General features: G+C 58.1%; 1 protein-coding gene across 1 annotated transcript; it reads right to left on the reverse strand.

The window, feature by feature from the left end:
* Positions 1-8,120: 8,120 nt before the first annotated feature.
* BARHL2 (BarH like homeobox 2) lies at positions 8,121-11,080 on the reverse strand (the record flags this gene model as incomplete). The annotated part of the gene is made up of 3 exons (XM_084266392.1): positions 8,121-8,433; positions 8,965-9,190; positions 10,501-11,080. The coding sequence occupies 3 exons, from the start codon at positions 11,078-11,080 to the stop codon at positions 8,121-8,123; spliced, it is 1,119 nt and encodes a 372-aa protein (XP_084122518.1).
* Between the last annotated feature and the right edge of the window lie 1,875 nt (positions 11,081-12,955).

Below are 12,955 nucleotides of genomic sequence, written 5' to 3' on the forward strand. Positions count from 1 at the left end.
TTTTGCAGCAGACATTGCTTTCGTTTTGCAGTGTACCCTCTGCTGGGGAAAAAAATGACTTTGTGTTAGATATCACATCTAATTATTCCTGTTGGGCTGGCCCAGAGAAATGTCAACAGAGCATTGTAAGTGCTAATTGGGGTGTCCATGCTCTGCAGTAGATTTGGGATACAACACCCAGGACTGGAGAGGTTAAGCGTGTTTTAGAATACTGTACCATAATGAGCTTAGTCTCCATGGAAGAGGCACAGCTTTGCTGCACACACTTTGCACTGCATTGCCCAAGCCACACACCAGTGTGCCAGGGCTGCCCATGGCCACCAGCAGCCCCCAGGAAAAGCAAGTAGTCTTCCCAGGGAGTGCTGCTGAGTGCTTGGCAAAGCAGAGTGGGGCGAAGAGAGAAGGAGAGAGGAAGGAAAGAGAGAAAGGAGAAAGGGGGGAAAGTGAGGAGCAGGGAAAAAAAATTACTGCTAAAGAGTACAATAAATAAAACCTGGCAGTGTGCTTACCTTGCATCCTCTGTTTTAGGCAGAAAACCTCGTTGATCTGTTAAGCTTATGTGATGTAAAATGGGTTGGAGCTGTCAGTGCCTATACTGGGGCTCCACTAGAGGCACATGCTTTCCTGCTTTTTTCCAATAGACCCCTCTATACTTCTGATAAAATATTAATCCAGCCATATTTCACAACTTTTAAAGAAAAAAAAAGAAACCTACATTGTTTTCATACAGGGACAGTAACATTACTTGAATCCACAGGGCCTGGCCAAATTACCAGTGGCAAAACCCCAGTACCAGTTTTTTTGACAACCTTCATTTTCCAATTGCTCTGTCCTGCTTCAGAGCACCATCCTGAGGGATGCTGCATCCTTTGTTCACAGCACCGGTGTTTGGCGCAGCATCCCGTCTTTATATACACTCGAGCACTGAACACCACTTTTATGGGGCAGCCCTCAAAACTTTCAGGGTTTTTTTCTTGTTTCACCTTCACACAATGAAAACAAAAGCATTTAAAGCTACAGCCTGACCGCTAGTCTGTTGGGCTGTAAATCTGTCAGGAAGGTACCCCATACTTTTTTGTGTCATGAGGGACCTCCTGTGCCTCTCAGTACATCTTTTGATACTCATGGGCAGTGTTGCATCAGGTCAGTGTTCTACTTTAAACAAACCTGTGTGTACCACAGAGGCCTTTTTATCTCCCTGAGGAGAAAGATCACTACAACAGGGTGCTACTCAATGGAAATGGGGTTCAAGGCCAGAACGCTGTACTAATTCAGCTGTTGAGGCAGGAATATTAAAAACAAATCTGAAAGACACTATTATACAGACAAAGGCAAGGCCTCAGATGTGTTCTCTGTTTCACACAATTCTGCTGTCATTATTACCCTGTATGCTAATGGAGAACAGGTAGGCAATTATTCCCAAGCTTGCTTTGCATTACTTGTTCTCTCTGACCTCAGATTAAAATGTAACAGTGCCAGACCCCACAGAAAATATAGGGTGAAACCTCACAGACGGGCACTCAGCAGAGAGTTGTGCTGGCTCTGGGGACAAGGTCTGGAGAGGGCAGTACAGGAAAGGTACCGTCTCAGAAAGCCCTCTGAGCCGGGCTGTATCCTTCTAGTGGGAAAGGCATACAAGAAGCTGTGCTTCTACCGTGTGTATTCAAACAGGGAGATGAAGCTGCTCTCAGAGACACCTCGCTAAGTCCAGGGTTTGTCAAATTGTTCTCAGCAGTGGTATCCTGAGGTTAATCACCTGGGGAATCCTCTTTTTTAGGACAGCATCCTGAGGGAGCAGCTCCAGTTCCTTTTCCTCACTGCATATTCATAAAGACCAGTGTGGCTGCACAGCTGAATCCTGAGTTCGGGTAACAGGCGTTTTACACCGGTCACACGTGAAACAAGTGATACAATGCCACCTGAGCAACCCACCCTTGATGCCCAGACATACCTATGTGCTGCCATGTGAAAGTCAGAGGCAGATGTTGCCCTGCATGTTTTTAAAATGATACTGCCCACGTGCACATCTGTGCCTGGCATGGAAGGGAGCGAGGGGTATTTGCACACGCACGTGAAACTGTAAAGTCCACTTGAATTTACATGTGGTTATAGCAAAGTACAAGTCACCACATGCCTGCACTAAGTTCTAGAAGAGAAATACATGTTGAACAGCTGAATACCTATATAGAAACTCTGTGCACACTGCCTGGATCTAGATATCTCTGCCTAATACTTTATTTAGAAGATGTATACACTGAAATATACTGCAGAAAGTAAGGATGGCAAAGAAAATATCACTCTCCTGTACATCATCTTCACTGTCTAGATCCACTAGTTGTATTTTTGTTTGCATTCTGAAATAGTAAAAAAAAAAGGGGGGGGGGAACACAAAAAGCAAAATAAATATTTCATGTATCAGCACCTGTCATACAGTTTCTGTGCACCACCACTATCGATTTCCTGGTAGTTCTCCTTCCCTACCCAACTTCATTAAAGAATAAAAGTAAAGTAATAAGTCATTTCACACTCTGTCTGACCATTATACAATAATAGCAAGATTTCATGCAAGGGTACAACATTATGCCCATCTGCAATCACAGTCTCTTTGCAAAAATCTCAATTCACACTTCACATGCAGCTAACCTTGTTACCATTCCCTTCCTAAATCCATCAGTCTTGCAGCTGCACGTCTTCACAGCCCAACATCTTAAAATTCATCACTTTGACACCCTCGCATCCCTACAGGTCAAGCTAAAGAAGCCAACCAAGGATAATTAAGGGGTACCCCAGATGTTTAGTTTACTTCTAGCCACCCTTTCCCGGAACCGGCTACAGTTCTCCCTTCGTACACTGAAGATCCATGTAAGGTGCTTGTTTTAAGGGGACGAGTCCTCCAACAAATTTCAGAGCTCTCCCCCCTCCTTTTTTTTTTTTTTTTTCTTACAAGTATAGCTCTTTGTAGTTGGAATTTGAACAAGAGGCGTGATAATGAGTAGGTTGAGGGAAGGAAAGGTGTTATCTCATTAAGGTAATTACTAAGACATCCCCACCATTACCTCGGTTTGAAAATGTGGCAATTAAAGCGCCCTACATGGGCTCCCAGAGACAAGGGAACACGACAGCCTCGGACAACTTTTGCGTGCCCGGGCCGGGAGGGAGGCCACCGCCCACCCCCGGAGCACCGGTCCCGCGGGGCACGGCCCGGGGCAGCGGAGGAAGAGAAGGACAGGGCGGGCGCGGGGAGCCGCGGGGGTCCCTGCGCGCCCCGCATCCATCGCTGGCGGCGCAAAGCGCCTCGCTTGGGGTCCTTTGCAATTCGTTAATTTTGAGGACCGGCGTTTTCCATTAATAGAAGCGGCTTGTGAAAAATAGGGCATATGAATATGGAAACGGAGCTTTAATGCGATGGGCGCTCCGCTGGACCTGCTCTCCGGCTGGAAAGACGCAAGGACAGGCACCGGCTCCGGCTGCTCCACTGCCCCTTCGATGGCGGGAGCAGCCCAAGGGAGGAACGGAGTTCAGGGACTTTTCCGAGAAACGGGGTCCCGGGGGAGCGGCGCCTTCGGGGGTCGCCCGCCCGCCGCCCGCCCCGTGACGGTCCCGGGGGGATTCCGGCACCACTAGCTACCCCTCATCAGGGACCGCAGGGCTAATTTCGATGTCATCCGCGGGGCGGAGTGGGCGGCTCCCCCCGCGGGACAAGGGAGCGTGTCAAGTCTGCTGTTCTCCCCTTCCGCCGCAAACGGAGCTCCACGTTAAAGGGGCTACCGGAGAAGAAACAGAGTGTTGTCATCAGCGGGTGACGAGGGCTTAGCAGCAGGAAGGAATAAAAAAAGGGGGAAAAACACCGTGTAATTCCAACCTGAAACGGTTATTCGCTGCCCATCCCCGTCACCCCTGGGCTGAGGATACTTCTGATACTATGAAGAGGGTTACCCTTTCCACAGGTGAGCTCAGCCTGACTAGACCCACTCCACGCTCTGAGCTGGAGCCGAGTTATTCGAGTGGGCTGCAATAAGGACTTAGGGCAACTTACAGTGTGCATTCGCACGGAAGCATCGTGTGAATTTGGAGGAAAATAAACTCTGGAGAGGGACAAAATAACAGAGGTTAAAAGCACACCCGCTCAAGAAACAGTAAAAGATTTAAGAGAGATAGGCAGCGCCGGAGCACGAATACAGTGTTACACCAGGGGCGGCGGGGAACTTGCTCGGTGCTGCTCGGGTGGTTCCCAGCGGCTAAGCCGGACTCTCTTGCCCGGCTGGGAAAGCGGAGTCACCTTCCAGAGCATTCAGCTGCAAGCCCAGCGCCAGGGCAGGCACGCTCGAAGCGGCGCAGACAATGCTCTTCCCCGCGTCCCAGCCCCGAGAAGTCCCGCTTCTCACTTTCTTCCTTAATGACAGCCAAGCTAATTCCCCGGCGGAGGGGGGGAGGGGGGAAGGGAGTAATTAAACATTGTCCTGCTACTGCATCCCGCAAAAGATCCCTTCAGCCAGGAGCCGGGGGCTGCAACGACTAGCCAAAACCTGTCTGGTCTAGCAGGGGTTCCCCGAAGGAACCTCTCGTGTCATACCCATTTCCATAACACACGGCCACGTTCTGCGCGACACCCACACGGACAGAAGCGGAGCAGTCCTGGTCTGCTTTCCTCCCCGATGTCTATAGCGGGAGTAGCACTCAAACACCCGAGACAAAGCCCTCGGGACGTAGCCCCCATTCCGTGCTCCCAGAGCGAAGAGCCTGACCCAGGACAGGGGCTTTGTCCCGGGCGATGGGTGTCGGAGGGACGAACCAAGCGGTGCCTCGGCAGCGGGAGCCTCTCTCACCTTCCTCTTTCTCCACCCCTGCCTGCCGGCAGGCACCGAGGAGGAAAGTCGCAAAGTTCTCCCCTCGCTGCTCGGCCGAGCCCTACCTCCCGGGGCAGGGGACGAAGCCGGCGTCGGGGCACAGGGGTCCCGGAGCGGCGGGTGCGGGGTTCCGAGCCGGGCCAGCCAGCGACGCCCTGAGCTGTCCGTGGTGCTGAGGGCGGGCGGGGCGCGCTCGTCCTGCTCAGAACACGCGTCCCCCGGGCCTGGAGAGGCCGCAGCCGCCCCACCGCTTGCGGGACGTTGCCCGGTGCGGGGAGAGAGCAAACGCTCCCAGCTACCCCGGGGCTACCGCGTCCCCTCACTCACACACCGCTCTTCTATAGCCGCCCAGTTCGTTTCCACACTCGGCGGAACAACGGCCAGGTCTTTTCCGGCGGGTGCCGGTATTTCCCGCAGCTTAAAGGCTTAGAGAGCCCATTCATACCCATCAACAGATGGGTTGGTTGGTTTGTTCACGTCCACTTCCAGGACCGAGTGCAGGTCCCGGCCAGGGCGGAGGGGGGAGCCGGGACTGTAGGAATTCAGCAGCTCGGCACCAAGTCTGGGGGCGGCCGCAGCGAAAACAGCTGTCTGAAGGAGAAAAGGGACAAAACCCGAACAGCGCTGCTCGAAAAACACGGCCGCCGACGGCGCCGAAACGCGAACGGTACCGGTACCTGCGCTGGGCCAGGCGGCGGGGAGGAGACCCCGCGGACCCGGCCCGCTGCCTGGTTCTTTGTCCTGCCGCAGCACGCTGAGATCCGTGCTCATGTGCCGGGGTTTTTTAAACAAGCAGCGGAGCCCTCTCCTGCAAGGACCTCTCAGACAGCCAGCCTCAGTGCCCCGGGTCGGCTCGTTCCCGGCGCAAACCGATTGTTTACGTCCCGTGCCCCGCTTCCAACACGGGGAGAGGGGAAGCGGAAGGGGGAGATTCCTGCTCCAAACATCCTCCCCGCTCACCCGCATCTTTCAGTATGGTCTGGAAATACATTTCAGGGGAAGTCGCCGTTCCCTTTCCCCGGGCAGACCCCGCCTCAGACACCGTCCCGCACGGCCGCGGCAGCCCCCAGCGCTCCCCTCACTCGCTCCCCTGTCCGCAAGCCCCTGCTCACCGCGGTTCCTAAAGCCCCCTGCCTAGGCAGACCCCGGGGACGTCTCTGCTTGGGAGGGGGGAGTTGAGGCACACTCATCTGTTTTGCAAGAACTTTCCTTCCTTTTTGTCACCACTTTTCAGCGAGTTTGTGCAGGCAAAACGGAGCCGCGATTAAGCCAGCGAGAACAACGAAGCTGGGACCGGCTTTCCCAGCTGGACCGCCTCCTTTCCGGAGAGAACAGCCCAGGCTTCGTCGTTTAAATTCAGGAAAGAGCCCTATCCGAGCCTAAATTTCCTACCTCCTTCCCCAACTCACAGGATGCTTTTCCCGGGCAAACCTTATCGGTGAGGCTGGGCAGCCGGGCTGCCCCGGCCGCTCGGGACCCCGGTCCCGGGTCGTTCCTACTGGGGGTAATTTTGGGGCCGCGGGGGAACTGTCAGCGGCCGCCACAACACTGACAGAAAACGAGCTGGGCGTTCCCGACCCGCTCCCCTTTTGTTAGATCAAGGCAGAGGTCAATATGGTTTTAACGCGAATTTATTAGCAGAGAAATCAGCAAGCCACTCGCTAATTAGCAAAGCCCAAATAAATGTGCCCGGAGGCTTCTCTTTCTGTTTTTTAAAGGGTGATTTTTTTTTCCCTTTCTCCAAAGAAATGGAACCCACGAGCAAAAAAGAAAAAAAAAAAAAAGAGAAAAAAGCTCCAAACCCTCAGAGGAGAAGATAATATTGGGCTTTATGAATGTTTTATAGGTAATTACTGTATAACTTTCTAATTTCGCAGGGGGTGTTCACTTCCAAAGGCTGGGGCCGGAGTCGTCTCCGGAGCCCGGTGGACGGTCACAGTCCACAGCCCCGACCCGCGCCCCCTCTCTGACCCCCTCCGTCCCCGCGGGACCCGGCAGCCGGGCGGCCTAGGCTGATACGGGGAAGAGAGGCGCTCGGGTGGGAAGCTGCCTGCCAGGGGAAGGGGGGGGGGGCTAGGGGAAGGCAGCAACAAAGATCAAAGGCCGGCGGGACTCGGGGGCTCCGCATCCGCCGGGACTCCCCTGCCCTCCCTGCCTGTTCCCTCTCGTTACTCACCCCGACCGCCGGTGCTCGTTGCCTGTCCCAGCTCTGTGCCGAGACAGCTGCCAGGCCGGGGCCACGTCCCCAGACTCGGCTCAACCCCGCCGCGCCCGCCCCCGAGGACCGGAGCCTCTACCCGCCGCCTTCCCAGGAAACCCCTCGGCGCCCTGCCCAGGTGTTTAAATAGAACGGCGAGGGGCACGACACCTGCGCGGGGAATGGTTTTTCCTTTAAAATACAGATCGAGAACAACAACGTCGGTTAGGAAAAAACGGTCCTAAAATTAAAAAAAAAAAAAAAAAGTGGCATTTGCCTTCTCTACTCCGAATTCCTTACATTCTCGTCACAAGGAAAATTAGCTACCTTGACTTTCCACGTTTGTTAAAAAAAGATAAAGTTTATTTCTTTTTTTTCTTTTTTCCCCTGTAATTTTTCAGTCACCAAAAAAATCTATATTTTGTCATCTAAGCATTTATTTTACTTATTCCAAAAAGACATGAAAAGGGAGAAGGGAGAATCACGTTCGTTCGTTTTAAACTAACGTATAGAAGTGAATTTTTTTCTTTTTTTTGAACGACATATAATAAATATGATATAGCACTCAGCACTCGGTCTGTACAATTCTGTTCGCATTAGGGAGCATGCCACTTTTCAATAATAAAAAAAGAAAAAAAAAAAGGTCATGAGAAAAATCAGTGCAAAGTTCTCCGTTCCCCCGGTCTTCTCCGCCGGGCGGGGGTCGAGGCGCTCTCATTTCCCTCCGTCCTCCGCAGCCGTTAGTCTCTCCGGCGGGCTCGGGCTCCCTCTCCCTCTCCTCCTCCCCCTCCGTCCCTCTCTCCGAGCTCCAAGTCCTGACTCGCAGGAGCCGAGGTCGGCGGGTCGCCCCGCGGCTCTGCCCGCCTTCCCCCGCGTGTGGTCGTTTCACTTACGGGCTCGGCTCTGGGTTCACGGTTCAAGAGTCCCTGCTCTGACTGATCGCCTCCCTCGGTGGCCGGTGGCTGCCTGCAGAAGCTCCTGCCCCTCGGCTTCCCCTCGCTTCTTCCTCTGCGGTGCTGGGGCTTGTTTAGGGACGGGGAGGGGGAAGGGCTCGTTGCGGGGACCGCGGTGCCGCTTCACCGGGGGTGCGGGGTGCCGGGCATGGGGTTGGCCAGGGGGTTGAGGGCCGGCTGCCCGCCGGGCCCCAGCCCGTGGATCAGCACCCGCGGCACCAGCGGCCGCTGGAGCTGGGGGTGCGGCGCGGGGGGAGTCCGGTACATGCTGCTGTACATGGCCGCGGCCGCGGCGGCCGCCGTCGTGCTGTCCATGCTGCCCAGCAGGCTGGGGTGGTAGAAGTAGGGCGAGGGGAACATTCTCTGCAGGGCCGAGTAGTTCCCGGCCTCAGCCAACAGCTCCAGGCCCACCGCCGTCTGCCGCTTCCACTTCGTCCTGCCGGGAGGAACAAGAGGCGGCTGCAGGGCGGACGCCGCGACGGGGCATCCGGCCCGGTTCCGCGGGGGTCCGCGGACAGCAAGCCCCCTCCCCGGCACGGCTCCGCACCACCGGGGACCCGGCGGGGCGCACCAGCCCTTGGGGCCCGTACGCGGAGCGACCCCCTGGTCGTGCCCGGCTTCCCCCCCGACCAGCCGCACCCCCCGACGCATGCACACAGCGACTGCGGCCAAATTAATAACCACGGCACACGGTTAGATCGCAGCGCGCTGACGCTAATGGTTTCCGACAGAATTAGGGTGGCTGCAACCGTATGTAATGAGACAGAAAATTACGGCAGCGGTGACAGGGGCCGGACCCCCCCCCAGCCCGCCGCCAGGGAGGGCGCGGGGCAGCCGCCGAGCGCTTCCCGCATCGCACCGGGCTCCCGCGGGCAGGAGCACGGCAGCGACCGCTCCATCTCCCCCCACCCAACCCCCGGCTCTCCGGGGAGCCCCTGGGCCGCGGCCCCGCCGAGGACCACCTTACCTCCGGTTCTGGTACCAGGTTTTCACCTGCGTGTCGGTGAGGTTGAGGGCGGCGGCCAGGTCCATGCGGTCCTGCACGCTCAGGTACTTCTGCCGCTCGAAGCTGCGCTCCAGCTGGTTGAGCTGGTGGTCGGAGAAGGCGGTCCGCGCCTTCCGCGGCTTCTTGGCCCGCACCGGCGGGCTGTCCCGGCTGCTGCTGATCTCCCGGTCGCCCTCCTCCTTTGTCCCTGCGAGCGACCCGAGGCGCGGTGAGGGCCGGCGGGACACCGCCTCGCCCCCCGCCCCGCCGCGGTTACCGGGCCTCGCCGACCCCTCCCCGGGGGATCCTCTGGGGCACAGGGGGAACGGTCAAATACGGCGGGGCGGAAGGGGGGGAGGACGGGGGAGGCGCGGCGGCGGGCAAGCCGTCCGGAGAACGGCGGGATTTCCACTCTCTGATTGCCAACTACAGGGCTTTCGTTATTTTCTCGCCCTCTCCCCCCGGCCCGAAATGCCGGGAAATCGATATGTCAATCCGGCTCCGCTCGGGCCCGGGTTTGTGGCGCTCCTTGATCTTCCCCGCAGGAAGAACAATAATCTCTCTAATTGACCCACTGGGGAGGTTGGTGCACACAAAAATGGCCAGACCAGACTGTACATCTGGTTTGGGCACTCTTATGCTAATGCTAAAAGAGCAAAATGAGCGGCACACCCGGGCGTCTCGCTGCTCCTCAGCCTGGCAAAAAAAAAATAAATATCTTAATGGGGCAAAATTAGAAAAATGTGTCCGGTCACCCCTCGTCTGATCTGGGCTGTCTGTGAGGGCGAGAAGCTCCGCTGGCACCGGAGGGAAAATAGCCCCTCTCTCTGCTCACTCTTTTCCTTCCCTTTCCCCACGCACACATCGCTATTTTCATTTACGAACCTTGCGCGGCAGGGGCTTTCTCCCCAGCACGAAATCCGTAATTAAAAAAAATTAATAAAAGACGGAGAAATAAACCTTCCTATCCCGGCACGGGGAAAACACGGGTTTTTTCCCCAAATGCACAAAGCCCTCCAATCTTCCGATGCTTATCGCGGGCCGATTGGTGGCTTTTATTGTTGGGGTTTTTTTTTAATTAAAAGTTTTTTTCGTTTATTTAGCATTGGTTCTTGGGGAAGTGGGATTTTTCCCCCTTATTTTTAATTTAGATCAAATGAGCAAAAATGAAAAGGCAATAAGCGCAGCCGAGCCGCCGGTTCTTAGAAAGCCTGGGAATCATTTATGCGCATTTTCATTAAAAATAAATATATTCTGGTTTCCAACGCGATCCCACCGCTAAGGCTATTTCCTTAAAAATGGGGAAGTTAAATAAAAAAAGCAGAGGAAAGGCCGACAGAGAGGGAATGGGAAAAAAAAAAGCGGTTTAATTTCCTCGCGATAGCGAGGGTCTCCGGCAAGCCCCGGCAGAGCGGAGCGCTCCTGCCGCTGATTCCCCCCGATATTTTCGTTCCACCGATGGGAACGAGCGCTGCGGCCCCGGTTTTAACGGTGCGGGGCCGGGCGAGCCGTACTCACCGTGACATTTGATGTCGCCCTGCGTGTCGTCGCGCTTGTCGAGCTTGGCTTTGCCGTCCTCCTGCTCGAGTTTGGGCCTGAAGCTCTCCGGAGCCGCGCTGCCCTCCTGCTTAGGGGTGTGATGGGGAGAGGAGACGCTGGTACTGTAAGGTGCACACGCCGCCAGCGGTTTGCTGTCGCCCAAAATGTCCTTAATTAAAAAAGAAGAGGTGGAAGTCCTGGGGCCGGAGCTGGCCGAGCCCAGCTGGGGCGGCGGCGGCTGCGGCGGCGACGGCTGCAAACTCGGCGGCGGCGGCGGCGGGTGCGGGCCGAGGTGGAGGTGGTGCGGCGGCGGCGGGAGGCTCTCCGCCACCCCCAGGTGCGGCTCGGGGTGCTCCATGCTCACCGAGATGGGCGACGAGGGCGCCGTCCCCACCGTGTCGATCTCCGAGCAGGGGGACGGCGTGGCCTGGCTCCTAAAATCCGCCGGCCGGCCGTCGCCGTGGGGGCGAAAGTCTCCGTTCATGACTCCGGGGCTGCCGGTGCTGCCCCCCGACAGGATCGTGTCTATCCCGAAGCTGGACCCGCTCGGCCCCTCCATGGCGGACCGCTTAGCGCCGCGACCACATCCCCGAGGGCGGCCGCGGGGGTCGTACCGGGAGTGGAGGGGATGGGGGGAGGGAGTGGGGGAGAAAGCGGGTTACCCCAATCCGCGCACCGGCGGCGCGGGCCACACTAACGCGGGGCCCCCGCCGAGCACCGCATCGCCGCCGGGCCGGTTCGCCGCTGCCCAACTTTGTTGCGGGAAGTTGCGGGCGCGGAGCGGGGCGGACACCGGCCACTGCGGCGCGCCCGCCCGTGCCCACCGAGCTCCTCTCGGCGGCGGCGACTCCCCCCGTGACGTCACGGCCGCCGCGTCCCCCCCGCCGTTTATTATAAACCCAGGCTTTTGCCGCCGCCGCTGCCCGCCCCTATTGGCGGAAGGCCGAGCGGGGGCTGACGCAGCGCGGGTGGTAGCCAATCAGTGGCGGCAGGGACGGGCGCGGGAGGGAGAGGGGGGCGAGCCTCCGGCGTGTCGTGTGTGTGTCCGTCCCCTCCCGCGCCCGTCCTCGCCGCCGCCCCGTCGGGCCCCTGTTCCCCGGCCGCCGGGTCGGATCCCCGGGAGAGCAGCATCCGGTTTTCCCGGGACGGTTCCCTGGTTGAATGTCAGAGTAATGGGAAGTGCCAGTGACAAGACGTCGTATTAATCCTGATGAAGTGGCGTGTCAGCCTAATTAGCAGAGTAATTATAAAGGTGGTAATGAATGATTTAGTGTTCTCCGAATTATATTTTAGCACGAATTACCATTTCCAGGCTCTTGTGAAGCCGACCCCGACGCCTCCCCTCCTGCATCCAGCAGTACCGGAACCCGCCAGCCCCGAAAAGAGCAGCCGCGGCCCCAAATCCTGGGACCGCAGGGGGACGGGGCAGAGTTATGGGGGCGCAAGGCAGGGCTGCGGCGGGATGAGCCCTGTCGTGTGCTGGCGTTCAGCGACGGCGCTAGGTGATGCCTTAGGTGTGGGGCAGCAGAGAACAGCTGTCACGGTGATGGGAGTCCGCCGTCTGTCCGGAGCGAGAAGCAGGAGAGTGAGGACACGCGGGTCCCTTCTTATCCATGTCCCGCCCTGCTCGCCCCGTACCGGGAGTCCCCCGCCTGACCCTGCGTGGTGCGGAGGCTGCGCCCCACCCCGTTTCCCGCCGCGGTTGGTTTCCCGAATAAGCCGTCCCGCTCAGAGTTACCCAGGAGCGCGGGGAGTCCGTGGGGAGCACGGGGGGCGCGGGGGACCGCGACGAGCCGGTAACTCGTTGCGGCGGTTGGGGCCGACGTGAGACGCCGCAGCCCCGTGACAGCGGTACGGGATGGGGAGCCTCGCTGCTACAGGATAGGTGCCGATGCGAAGGGTCCCGCGGCCTTTGGCTCAGCTTCCGACGGCTGGGGGCCGGCCTTCCCTCCCTGGGAGGAGCCAAGGAGCTTCTGGGTCGTCGCTGATAAAAATCGCCTGGCCTTCCTTGGGATACACTGGTCACACCCGAAGAGCACCGGCCCTCGCTGGGCGCAGGGGTCCGCCCCCAGTCCCGCACTTCTGAACAAGTTTTTCGACGGCAGAAAATCCTGCCCTCTGCTACCGAGCATCCCCTCCCCAATGGCCCTACATTGCTGCCCGCCGCCCCCGGACAGCTGGGGGGCAGCTGGGCGTCCGGATTGCCCCGGGGCTTTAGGCGCCAGTGCTGCGCCCGGAGGCCGGTGAGGGAACGGAGGCGCCGGGCCTGGCGGAGGTGCAGGGCCGCCCGTGTCCGCTGGGCGGCGGTGGCGGCCGCCCCCGTTGTCCTCGACGGACGCCCGGCGCGGACGGGGCCGGAGGCGGCGCGGGCCCCGCCGCCCGGTGTGAGCGGGGAAGGCGGCACGGCGGGGGGGTGACCGCCTGCCAGCACGTC

Source organism: Gallinula chloropus (assembly GCF_964237585.1).
Source record: "Gallinula chloropus genome assembly, chromosome: 6".
NCBI lineage: Eukaryota > Metazoa > Chordata > Aves > Gruiformes > Rallidae > Gallinula > Gallinula chloropus.